Source organism: Geotrypetes seraphini, chromosome 3 (assembly GCF_902459505.1).
Source record: "Geotrypetes seraphini chromosome 3, aGeoSer1.1, whole genome shotgun sequence".
NCBI classification, from domain to species: domain Eukaryota; kingdom Metazoa; phylum Chordata; class Amphibia; order Gymnophiona; family Dermophiidae; genus Geotrypetes; species Geotrypetes seraphini.
The window spans coordinates 120,405,980-120,418,652 of NC_047086.1; the positions used below are offsets into that span (position 1 = coordinate 120,405,980).

General features: G+C 42.0%; 1 protein-coding gene across 13 annotated transcripts in view; it reads right to left on the minus strand.

The window, feature by feature from the left end:
- PKHD1 (PKHD1 ciliary IPT domain containing fibrocystin/polyductin) overlaps nucleotides 1-12,673 on the minus strand; it is an 800,857-nt gene that overhangs the window by 186,309 nt on the left and 601,875 nt on the right. For all 13 annotated transcript variants that reach the window (XR_004538726.1, XR_004538727.1, XM_033936724.1 and 10 more), the window contains one exon: nucleotides 6,810-6,970. Coding sequence is in view for 11 of the 13 variants with exons in the window: in XM_033936724.1 (XP_033792615.1) it covers nucleotides 6,810-6,970 (161 nt within the window). In the remaining 2 variants the exon portion in view is untranslated. The remainder of the gene's footprint in view (nucleotides 1-6,809; nucleotides 6,971-12,673) is intronic.

Sequence of the window (12,673 nt, forward strand, 5' to 3'; positions counted from 1 at the left end):
CACATGGCTGTTCCATGCTTTTTTGAATTCAGACACATACCAAATATATAATAATTGCTGACCAAAAATGATAAACATAAATTATACCAAAATCCCAAGACGCCATACTTTGAATGTAATACAACACCAAAGAAACAGAAAGAGATACATTCCCTCCTATATTGTGTAAAATATAAAGATCGTACATGCCAGGGATGAAGTTAGGGGAGTACAACTAGGGCAATTTCCCCCTGGTTAGAGAGAGCCCTAAGCCTGCTAAAAACTGTGGTCTTCTCCCAAATTTCTTCCCTGGGCCCCAACTATGTCTAACACCAGTTTTGGCAGGATACACATTTCAAATTTGACACATTCTAATTACAAAAGAGAAAATAAAATTATTTTTTCTACCTTTTGATGTCTGGTCATTTTATTTTTCAAATTATGGCGGTCGCAGGGTTTGTCCCTTCCCCCTCCCCCCAACTTCTCTTCTCACTTACCAGGGTCTCTTGCCCATTTGACATTCTTATTTTTCCATGTTAACCATCCATCTTTCATCTCTATGTACCTATCTTTCCCCATGTTCAGCATCTCCCTGCTCTGTGTCCCCTATACTTTCCTGTCCAGCATCTCCACTGTGTCCATTTCCCCACATTCTTCATCACCACTCTGTGTCCCTATCCCATTACCCTGTGTGGAGATAGCCCTGACACTGAATATCATGGATTGCCAAGAATTGTGGGAAGTAGCTGGGCTGCCTCCCATGGTCTCAGTACCAGGCCTAATACATGATATGAACCATGAAATCCCACAAATGCTTGAAAAGAATGTATTTTTAAGTGTATTCCTAACAATGGAATTAAAACTAGTGCTGGGGTAGAGCTGCTCCTGCTGGGAATGAAGGAGGAAATTTAAAATACTTGCCCTTTGGCCATTCCCACTGTCTTGGTGATCTAGGAGACCACCTAGTTTGCCTAACAGAAGCATCAGCCCTGGGAGCGTGGCATTAGAACTGAGCATTCCAACATTCCAAGATTTCTGACAAAAAAGTGGAGAAAGAACATAGTGATCAGATCAGCAGCCAACACAGTAGGGGGTCTTTTTCTAAGGCGCGCTAACCGATTTAGCGCCTTAGCATATAGCACGCGCAAATCTTTAGCGCATGCTAAATCAGTTAGCACGCCTTAGTAAAAGGACCCTTAGGGAAGATAGAACCCATTTTTTCAAGTAACACTCCCTGGACATATCACTTTACCTGCAATTGTCTCAAGTATAGCTTAAATCATAAGCCCTCTTGGGTAAGTTCAGAAGTTGAAAAAAATGTTTTAAACTATACTTTTTACAGAGGCATTTTAATGAAAGATGTTTTGCTTAATGCTGGTTTTAGGATGTGAACCCACTGTTTATATGGAATGATCTGTAATTTGAGATGTTTGTTCCATTCTGTGAATGTCACTTTTGTAATGCTGCCTAGGAATAGGCGGTTGATAAATTTTTGACAAAAAATAAGTAAATAACTCATTCTGCATTTGTATTGGGAATAATCAAGTAATTAAATCCAGTTTTTCCATAGAAAACAATTGGATTTTTTTTTCGAGTCTCAGTTTACTGATAATTTATGGTTTTCAGACTTTGATCCCTTGAATAGAATTCCTTCCATCATTCCATTATGGTGGAAAACATTAAAAAGACTTAGTAAGCCACGTGAAAATAATATAGCAATAGAATCAGCAAGGTAGGAAGACAAGGGAGTAGAATTTAAGAGAAACAGGCAGAAAAAAAAGGAAAAATAGAGTTTGCAACAGAACTGTCTTATGAAATTAATGGTAGTTTAATGGGGTATGAAAAGATGCTTTACTAGAGACAATGAGGAACAACTGCCTACCTCACATTTCATTTCACAGGTCATTATTGCATTGGGAAGTAAATCAGCCAAATCCTGTAAATAACAGTCTCTGGGTTTTTGAAAGCCTCCAACAACAATCTTAGGAGTCACCAACTAATATGTTTGTCATTTTTTGAACTTGCAGGTGAATGCTAGGGGCTAAACAATTACAATTTTCAGCCAGCCCTGGCAGGTAAACATTATTCATTGTGCCTTTCTACAGTTAGAATCCCATGAGGAAATATTTAAGCATGTTGCTTTGTTTATTAGCCAGTATAGCCAAGATCGTATCTGCTAGCCTTGAAAACAATAACAGATATTTTAGTGATTGCTGCAGGCATATATTCAAACAGCCGGTTTCTATCTGTAAAATTAATTAGAATAAGATCACCATCCAAAAGCTCATTGTCTACACTCTGGAAGCCATGTGCACTAGACTACAGCTTAGCAGTGAGTGGCATAAAGGCTTCCCTGATCTATGGCAGTAAACTTAGATGGGATATACTTTGCTATGAAGTTATTCATCTATCCCACACTAGCACTGGACAATGTGTATACAGTATGGCCCAGATTCTCTAAAAGTGCGTCCCGATTTTAGGCAGCTGTAGGCGTCCTACAGCTGTCTAATCAGCCAATCGGGATGCACGTTTTTAAAAAAAAAATGCTCCCCAGGCAGGCCGCCTATATTGAAGGCGAGGCCCGCAAGACACCTAGGCCCTGATTCTGTATAGGACGCCCGAGAGAGGCATCCTGTTCAGAATCGGCCTAAACTAAACCCCGATTCTGTAACCGGCGTCCATGTTACAGACGCGGGTTAGAGAATCGGGTTAGATTAGACACGGCCCGCTACACTTATCGCGGCAAGGGATCTCTCTGCCGCTATAAGTATAGCGGGCCGTGGCCCCTGACCGATCACTGGCAGGAGGGTGCCCAAACCCTCCTGCCCGAAGACGCACACACCCCCCGACACTACCGACCGCCCCCCCCGACATTACCGATCCCCCCCCGACAATATCGGTCGCTGGCAGGAGGGTGCCCAATCCCTCCTGCCCGAAGACGCACCCCCCCCCGGCGCTAACAACCCCCACTCCACCAAACCTGTTCTTACAGATGGGTCTTGCACGTCGAGCAAGCAGGCACGCCTCGTCGAAATGGGGGTTGTTAGCGCCGGGGGGGGGGTGCGTCTTCGGGCAGGAGGGATTGGGCACCCTCCTGGCAGCGACCGATATTGTCGGGGGGGATCGGTAATGTCGGGGGGGCGGTCGGTAGTGTCGGGGGGGGGCGGTCGGTAGTGTCGGGGGGGGTGCGTCTTCGGGCAGGAGGGTTTGGGCACCCTCCTGCCAGTGATCGGTCAGGGGCCACGGCCCGCTATACTTATAGCGGCAGAGAGATCCCTTGTCGCGATAAGTATAGCGGCCGCGTTTACTTACAATGTAGACCAGCATTTTGCTGGCCTACATTTTTAAGCTTCTCATCTACTAGGGAGACGCGTAGGGCCGCCTAGGTTCAGCCTAAGGCCCGCCTAAGGCCCTTAGATGAGCTTAGGCATCTTGCGGGTCTCCCTAGGCTCCCGGAGGCGCCTTCAGGCCTGCCTGGGGAGCATTTTTTTTAAAAAAACGTGCATCCCGATTGGCTGATTAGACAGCTGTAGAACGCCTACAGCTGCTTAAAATCGGGACGCACTTTTAGAGAATCTGGGCCTATATGTATATGTGTTTACATTGTTTCAGTAAGCATATATTTAAATATATTAACCAATTACTCTCTATAGAAGCATTACATATTTACTAATGCTTTTTAAACGATAATTGGAGTCTTGCTGGACTGCAACATCTTTTAATGTTCAAAGGCAGTCCAAAGAAAATGCAGTATGTGATTTTTGGAAATCGTAAAGGTCTCTTCTTAAGACGTCATTGGATAACTCTCATGCTGGTCTAATTAAAGTCATCATAATCTTTGGAAAACTACTTTTCACCCTAGTCAATATAAATTTCAGAACTCTAAACTAAATGTTGTTCTGTTATGCAGTATACTACATATGCAGTATGATAAATGTATGACAAGATGTGTTTCAAAAGATATTCCAAATGAAGAATGACATGGGGACCCATTTTTCCCCGTCCCGTCTCCACGAGTTTTGTCACTGTTCCTGTCCCTGCTCCATTCCTGTAAGCTCTGCCATAACCGCACAAGTTTTGAACACTTATGGTTTAAAAATGTTTGAGGCTTGTGCAAATAAGGACAGAGCTTGCAGGAATGGGGCAGGGGCAGGAAAATGAGTTCCCACGGGGATGGGGAAAAATTTGTCCCCGTGTCACTCTCTAATTCCAAATCATTCTGCTGATAATCAGATGCTTTAAGGGACTCAGGAGGTAAATTAATAATAATTTATATCCCGTCATACCTTTCAGGTCGAGAAGGTGTACAATAAGAGATGCTGATAACAGCGAGTTAACATCGGTTGGAATTGGGAAGGGGTAAGTGGGCAGTTATGTGGTTGGGCAAAATAGGGAGTGGGAGAGGGAACGTGTAAGAAGTCGAATAAGTGTATTTCTAGTGATTTTCTGAATGTGTGGTATGTTAGTGAATTCAGGATTAGGTCATTCAGGGTGTTGTTCCATATCCCTGCTTGGAAGGCAAGAGTCCTGTTGAGGAATCTTTTGAATCAGCATCATTTGGGGGGAGGGGAATGTAAACAGGAGTGTTCTGCGTGGGAAGCGGAGTTTGTCCTGTAGGATGAAGTGTTTCAGGAGGTAGGTGGGAGCGGTGCTGAGGAGAGTCGTAGCAGAGGCAGCCAAATTTGAAGAATATTCTGGCCTCAATGGGTAGCCAGTGAAGTTTTTTGTAATATGGGGTGATCTATTGGGACTTTTTCAGGCCAAAGATTAGTCGAACGGCCGTGTTCTGGATTAGCCTCAGTTTCTTGATTTTTTTGTGTGTGACCGTAGGTAGATTATGTTACAGTAATCCAGTGAGCTCAGGATCAGCAACTGGGCCAACAGTCTAAATGATGCGAAATCAAAGAATGGTTTTAGTGTGTGAAGTTTCCATAGCAAGTGGAAGCATTTTTTGATAAGGATGTTGGTGTGGGCTTCAAATGTCAGTTGTTGATCTAAGGTGACTCCTAGGATTTTAATTGTAGGATCAATTGGGAAGTTTCTTCCATTTAGGTTGATGGAAGGTTTGGCAGGATTGTTCGGAGGGGAGGCCATAAATATTTTTGTTTTTTCCGGGTTTAGTTTTAGTTTGGAATTTGTGGACCATTGTTCTACTTGGTCAATGATTGATGAAGTGTCTGATTTCGGTTGATAGGGTAGAGATGGGAACTATGATTGTGATGTCATCTGCATAGATGTAAGATTGGAGGTTCAGCTTGGATAGTCTTGGCCTAGGGAGGGCATGTATAGGTTGAATAGAGTAGGAGATAGGGGAGAGCCTTGAGGGATACCACAGGAGTTGATCCATGTTTGGGAGTAGGTTTTTTCACTGATGATGTGATAGGATTGTTTTTTTAGGAAGCCTTTGAACCAGTTAAGTATCTGGCCTGAGATGCCTATGGCATCAAGACGGCTGAGTAGAATGTCATGGTCCAGTTCAAAGGCACTGCTGAGGTCGAATTGGAGTATTAGTGCTTATTTCCCTGAACTGAGCAGGTGTGAGATGTAATCATTTTAAATAGTAAAGTTTTTGGAGCCCATTGGATTAAAGGACCTGAGCCAGCATGATTTCACTAGAGGAAGGTCTTGTCAGACAATTCTGATTAATTTCTATGAACGGGTGATGAGAGAGTTCGATTGAGGGAGAGTGATAGATTTAGTGTAGAGAGGTTCCTGGCCATTTCACTTGCATGTCTGGGACTAACTGTGGATATTCAAAGGCAATAAACCAGTTAGTGCTGCTGAAAATCAGTGGTTAGTGCCTAAGCCAAAACTAACTAATATGTGGGTGGTCCTGAGGCAGAATTAACACTTACGCCAACAAATAGCGGCTTACATACAACAAACAGGATTAATTAACTAGAATGTACATATAAAACAAGGTATTATCTCAATTATTAACTACTATAGATCATATTTGAATTGGCAAGACAAACCACACAGAAGTGGCCTGATAAGGAGATAGCATGCAATCTTTTAGATTCAGATCCCTTTAAACTTTGGAATTGTAAAGTCAAAGTATTACGGACATTATAATAGTGTCCAACCAATGGTCTGCAAATTAAATTGTTCATATATAGAGTCAAGCCACATATTTTAAACACCAAACAGCATAACTTAAGCATGACTCTGGCTTCAGTTGGCAACCAGAGGGAGAGTGTAGTGCAGTGGTTAAAGCTACAGACTGAGCACCCAGCAGCTGTGGGCTGAAACCCACACTGCTCCCTCTGATCCTGGGCAAGTCACTAGATTTCCCATTGCCCCAGGTTGATTGTGAGCCCACCAGGACAGACAGGGTAAAATGCTTAAGTGCCTGAATAAATTCATGTAAACCATTCTAAGCTCCCCTGGGAGAACAGTATGGAAAATTAAATAAAGAAAGCTTATATATAATGGTGTAATTCTATCTGATTTCCTTAGTTTATAAATTAATTGAACAGCTGAGTTCTGTACTGTCTGCAAACATTTAAGCAAATACTTAGGAATTCCTAGATAAACTATGTTACAGGAATCTAGTTTACTTAATATTAGTGCTTGTACAACCAATCTAAATTGATCTTGTTGCAAATACTGTATTTCCTAATACTTCTAAGATTTCTTAAAGTCCATAAAGCACCCACGATAAAAAAAAACCTAACACAGCTTGATATAAGGGGGCCTTAATAAGGTTTGCTTTATTAGTAGTAGTAGTAGCAATAATAATAATAATAATAATAAATGCCTTTTTAAAAAGCCCATATCTCCTTACAATAAAGAGTTTCATTTAGATATTGAAAGCACATGTGACTTACCAATGTTAAAGCAAGACTGAGTCCTTTCAATTTCAGACTTTGGAAAAACAGTGACTGGGGGACTTAGGCCCAGGGTGCTGCCATCTAAATCCTTGAAGAGAGCTTTTCTTGAACTTTTGCACTCCATTTCAGGACATTCTTTCTCTTCAAATCCACTCTTGCTGTGAAGAAGTAAAATTATTAATATTTGCAATACTGTATGAAAGAAGAAAAGCTTACACAACTCTTTTCAAAAAGCTGAAAATGAAGGGCTAAAACCAGAAATTAGAAACAGAAATGTCACTCTTGGTACATCGATACTGCAACAAAAATAAATTCTGTTACCTCTATCCTTAATCACTTTTTATTGAAAACAGAACACCCTGAATCCTGGACCAAACCTGGGTGAAATTTTACTTCCCATTAGTGGTACAGGAATAGCCTAATGTTTAGTGCAGTGGGCTGAGAAACTTGAGAATTGGGTTTTGTTCCCATTGCATTTTTTTTGTGCCTCTAGGGAAATCAACTAAATATCCACTGTGAGCCCACTAGGGACAGAGGAAAGTACCTGCATATAATAAATGCAAACTGCTTCAATTAAGAACATTAGAATAGCCTTACTGGGTCAGACCAATGGTCCATCAAGCCCAGTAGCCCATTCTCACGGTGGCCAATCCAGGTCACTAGTACCTGGCCACAACAGATTCCAAGTGTGCCCCAACGAGATGCTGGTAAGGAGGAGAGGCGTGGGCTGACTGCTTATAGGACGTGGCGAGAGGCACGTCCTGTAGGCAGTCAGCCCGTGCTGATGACTCTTCTCCTCACTGGCATCTCTCCTCTTCTCCCCGCACCTCCCCTCCTCCAGGATCCCCCACTGAAGTGATGGACCTCCACGCATGTGCAGACGTCAATGTGATGACATCACAAATACGCGTGACATCATCACGTCGATGTCCGCTCACTTCCGGGTGCCTTCTGACTGGGGTACTAAGTTTAGTGTGTCTTCTGGCCAAAAGGTTTGCAGGACACTGCTCTAGTGGGATTTATTTACTTACGTCTATGTGGCTTACTCCCCTTTTGCAAAGCCGTGCTAGCGGCTGCCACTGCGGTAACTGCCCAAAGCCCAGAGGGATTTAAAAGGCTTCGGGGCTTTTGCCACATGGCAGCCACTAGTGCAGCTTTGTTAAAGGGAGGAGTAATCAGCAAAAGATAACAAATAATGACATTTAGATCTTACACTATAGAAGTTACCATCCTAAGACCCTTAGAGATAGCATCCCTGTCGGCATACGACTGATATGCTCAGAGGTGTCTGATTTTAAACAGCATGCTTTTAAATTACATCAAAGGTTTACTGAAAGGGGTTACCCAAGATCTACTTTAAAAAAAGGCATACAAGAGAGCTTTGAATACACATATAGAATGATTTGATGACAGTGCTATTCCTAGTAGTGCACAAAATAATTCAGATACACTAATACGTATGCTCCCTTTCACTTCACACTCCCATTTGGTCAGTGATTTTAAAATACTGGCATATTTTAGGTGTACATGATCAATTTCCCTGAAGAATATGCGGTGACTACATCTAGTGCAAAATACAGCGATCAGAATGATCTTCGGGTTGAAGAAGTTTGACCATGTTACACCTTCCTACCAACTTCTGCATTGGCTGCCGATGGAGGCATGTGTGAAGTTCAAGTTTAGTTGTTTCTGTTTTAAGGTACTATTCAGTTTTGCCCCTAAATACATAACTGACCTTTTCTCTTTCTCATCCAACAGACATAAGAGAAGCTCACACTTGAATTTTGTTTCCTCACCGGTTAGAGGATGTAAATTTAAAAGACATCATCAAATCTCCTCTAACATCATTCAGCATTATGGGGTAAAGATCTAGAACAATTGCTTACGTCTACTACTTATGGGGAATTTAGGAAACGCCTAAAAACATATCTGTTCCTAAAGTACTTAGGCAACTAACCTGCACAATCTCATTCCACAATAACTGATCCCTAGAGCTGTTAATCACTAGCTTTTAACTTTGTTAAATCCACTCAATTTGTAGTATCTTTCAATCAATGTTAACCGGCAGAACATTGTTAAATCCACTCAATCTGTAACATCTTTTGATTATTGTAAATCTCATAGAACTTCACGATCCTGCGGTATATAAACTGTTATATTATTATTATTAATAAAAGAAATTCCCAAGTTTGCCTACACTCATAATAAAAACTTAGTGGAGTTATTGATGGCTCCTAAGACAACACCGGTTATTGATCAGGGACACTTAAAATGTGGCCATTGTTCTTTATGTAAGTATGCCTTAGAAACTAAAAGTGTGATATTTCCACATAGTACACAGTTATTCTATCTGCGCCAGCATACTGACTGTACCTCTTCAGGAGTAGTGCATTGTATTATATGCCCTTGTGGATTATATTATATAGGGCAGACTCAGCAACAGATTAAGCTCCACATAACAGAACATCTAAGCACCATAAGAACCAAGATAATGGAAACTCTGCAGACCAAACATTGGCATCACTGCTGTCATCAATTAGATGAATTACAATTTGTGATTTTATTGACAGTTCATCAATGTAATGGTGGAAAGGGTGGACTGTTAAACTTCAGATGAAATTGTATTGGGGGGGTGGGGGGTAGGGGGTCGTTGGGGCCAGGAGGGTTTGGGCTCCCTCCTGGCCCATTCAAGTAGCGGCGGGGGGGTTGCAGGGGCCAGGAGGGTTTGGGCTCCCTCCTGGCCCATTCAAGTAGAGGCGGGGGGGGGGGGTCGGTGGGGCCAGGAGGGCTTGGGCTCTCTCCTGGCCCACTCAATTTGGGGATCGCCGCAGGCCAGGAGAGCTTGGGCTCTCTCTTAGCCCGATGTGAACTGCGAGGGGGGTGATGGATCACAGCAGGAGAGATGTCTCATCTCCCCTACTGCGATGCCATCACTCCTCTACCGGAACTGCCGCGACCCGCGGCAGGAGAGATAAGGCATCTCTCCTGCCGCGGGTCGCGGCAGTTCGGGTAGAGGAGTGATGGCATCGTGGTAGGGGAGATGAGGCATCTCTCCTGCCATGATGCTTGCGGTGGGTAGGTTGCTGGGCCGCTGAACTGATGGTGCCAGCGGCCATCAGCTCAGGGCCCCTTTTTCGGCACTTAGACCTGGTTTGACTACGTCTAAGTCAAAAAGGTCTAAGTGCCGACTAGGCAACCTGTAAATGTTTTGGTTATACCTGTTGTATGCCTAGGTGTAGGTCGGCCCACCTCCCGCCCACTGCCCGCCCTTTCCCTTCCTCTAAACACACCTCTTTTCTCTCTGTGCATTTAGTGGCAGGGGAAAGGCCTAAGCTGTTTTTAGTTATGGGTACTTGGACGATCAGGCTTTTTGATCATCCAAGTAGCCATTTAGGACACTTTTTAGACTTTTTTTTATTATTATTACCCCCATATGCTATAAGTGGCATATAAATGCTAAAATAAATAAACAAGTAGTTGGGTTGCACATAATGGTGTCTCTTTTAAGAATCATCTGATTTAGAAGACATTACTCTTTCTCTTCTTCATTATCCTTACTGTCTACTTTGGGGTTTGAACTAATATAAATATTTCAGAGTCAGTAAGGCATTGATAAGCTGGAACAATATTGTTGCATTTGATTTAGTTCTCAAGTTTATCTTTGATAATTTCTGGAATTATGCTACCTATCCCTTGAGCATTTAAGATTGCTAATGTCAGACCACCCGTTCCATCTCTAGATAAAAAGACTTCAAAATCAAAGTCATCATCTTTTCCTCTTAGGAAAATGGTAGAAAGCTGCATATTTAATCAAATATTCTTCAGAGTTTGAGCCATGACTGTATTCCAGTTACATTTTAGTATCAAATTACAGCCTTGACAGTGAAATGTTTTTTGAAATTTTCATAGCTATTAGAAGCTCGTGAACTTCTTCATAAGACATGGACGGTATTGCTCTTCTTGATCCACATAATTCCTTGATTTATCAGTTGAATAAGGAAGAGACAAGGGGTGCCAAGGAGGTGACAAAACATTGCACGAGAGCAATGTTTCAGTAGCTAGATGTGTAGAACAGATTTCTAGCAACACTTAATCTGGCAATTTTTAAAGAGTCTGAGTTGTCTGGAATTTTACTTGGCTTCTGCACAAAAACGATAATCAAACCAGTCACTGGTGATTATATTTCATTCAAGTTCTTAAAAATGTATGAAAGGGCAGCATCACCAATAAGTGTGTACAGGCTATATTGCACCAAATCAAGGCAGTCAACCTTTCCTTGGTTTCCTTCACACATTTGTTCTTCTTTTATCCTTTGCAAAGAAAACCGTTCCAAAACAATCCTGCTTTATCTGCAATGCAATGTAGGTTATTCTCAGAGAACAGCCATGCAAAATTTTCCACATTCTTCTCCCAGATTCATTTCCTGTAGATACATTTTTATTAGCAGTTCTGAGAAAAAAAACCCCCCAAAAAATTCATGGTAACTCTAAGAGATATTTTAACGGAGCTGCACTGAGAAGCTAGCACAAGTTATTTCAGTTATTCCAGTGTCTCTCAAACTTTTTTAGCTCCAGCACACTAAACAGAGCAAATGTTTTTTTTTGTGGCACATTATAATTGAAATGATAAAATTGCAAAATCAACAAAAATTAAATTTGAGAATTATTTATTTAACGTTCTTTAAGCTATGTATGGGTAATTTTAACAACAGTGTAAGTAAAGTAGAAGAATAGAATTGCTAATCGATGTAATGGATGTGCTTGTTTTTGAGTGCAAATGCAGCTCAATAGTTGACAAGCAAACACACATTTCATCATCCATGGGAAGGGGTAAAACCCGGACCTCATGGACCTTATGTACCTCGTGGATCTAAAACTGCACGTCCTTAAAAATCTGAGGTCCGTGCATTGACAAGCCCGCCTTTTAGCTTATTCCATCACTTTCTCTGCACGCTTAGCTCAGGCCCCCGGCTCTGCCTTCCCTAATGGCTGAGGAAGGAGGCACACGGTGGCTTTTGCTAATTAGCCCAATCGTACCTTCCTCCAGATCTCTCCCTCCACGCAGATTCCGAGAGCCCCCGCAAGATGACACTGGGGGAGGGGGTTAAAAAAAATGTGCAAAGGTCTGCAGTGCATCTGACCTCATGGACCTCACAGATCTGAACTGCACATCTTTAAAAATCTGAGGTCCGCGCCACTTTTAGTCTCTGGCTCTGACAGACCTCTATGACATTTTAGTGCTGATGGATCCTAATGCTTTTCCTTCCCTATGTTGAGACTAAAAGTGACAGACCTCAGGGCAAAAGTTTTGCTGCTAGTCTCAGCATAGAGAGGGGAAAAGCATTAGGATCCGTCAGAGCTAAATTGTCAGAGCCAGAAACTACAAGTGGCAAGGATCTCAGATTTTAAAGGACGTGTGGTGTTAGATACACGAGGTCCATGTTTTACCCCTTCCCATCATCCACCATCAGTAGTTGTTCTCTTTTTTTAAAAATTTCAATTTAATTTCTGTCAGAGTTGAAAAATCCAAGTTCACATAGATAAGAAGATCCAAGCAGTAGCAAAGACTTGATTGCTTTGTTGCTCAAATTAGGATAACTACTGCATAAAAAATAAATATAAAACTAAAATTGTTTGCTGTTAGTTTTCAAGGACCAGTCATGTCAAAGAATGACACTTGTCTGAGCGGTTGTATCCAGAGGCACACATTAACAGAGTCTTGCATATGCGACAAACATGTTATCTGTTTTAGTGTATACTTAGAGGGAATTTAAAAAAATAAAGAAAAATTCTGGAATCTCTCGTGGCACACTCAGAATCTCGGGCACACTATTGTGCCAAACTATATTCTAGTGTATGTTA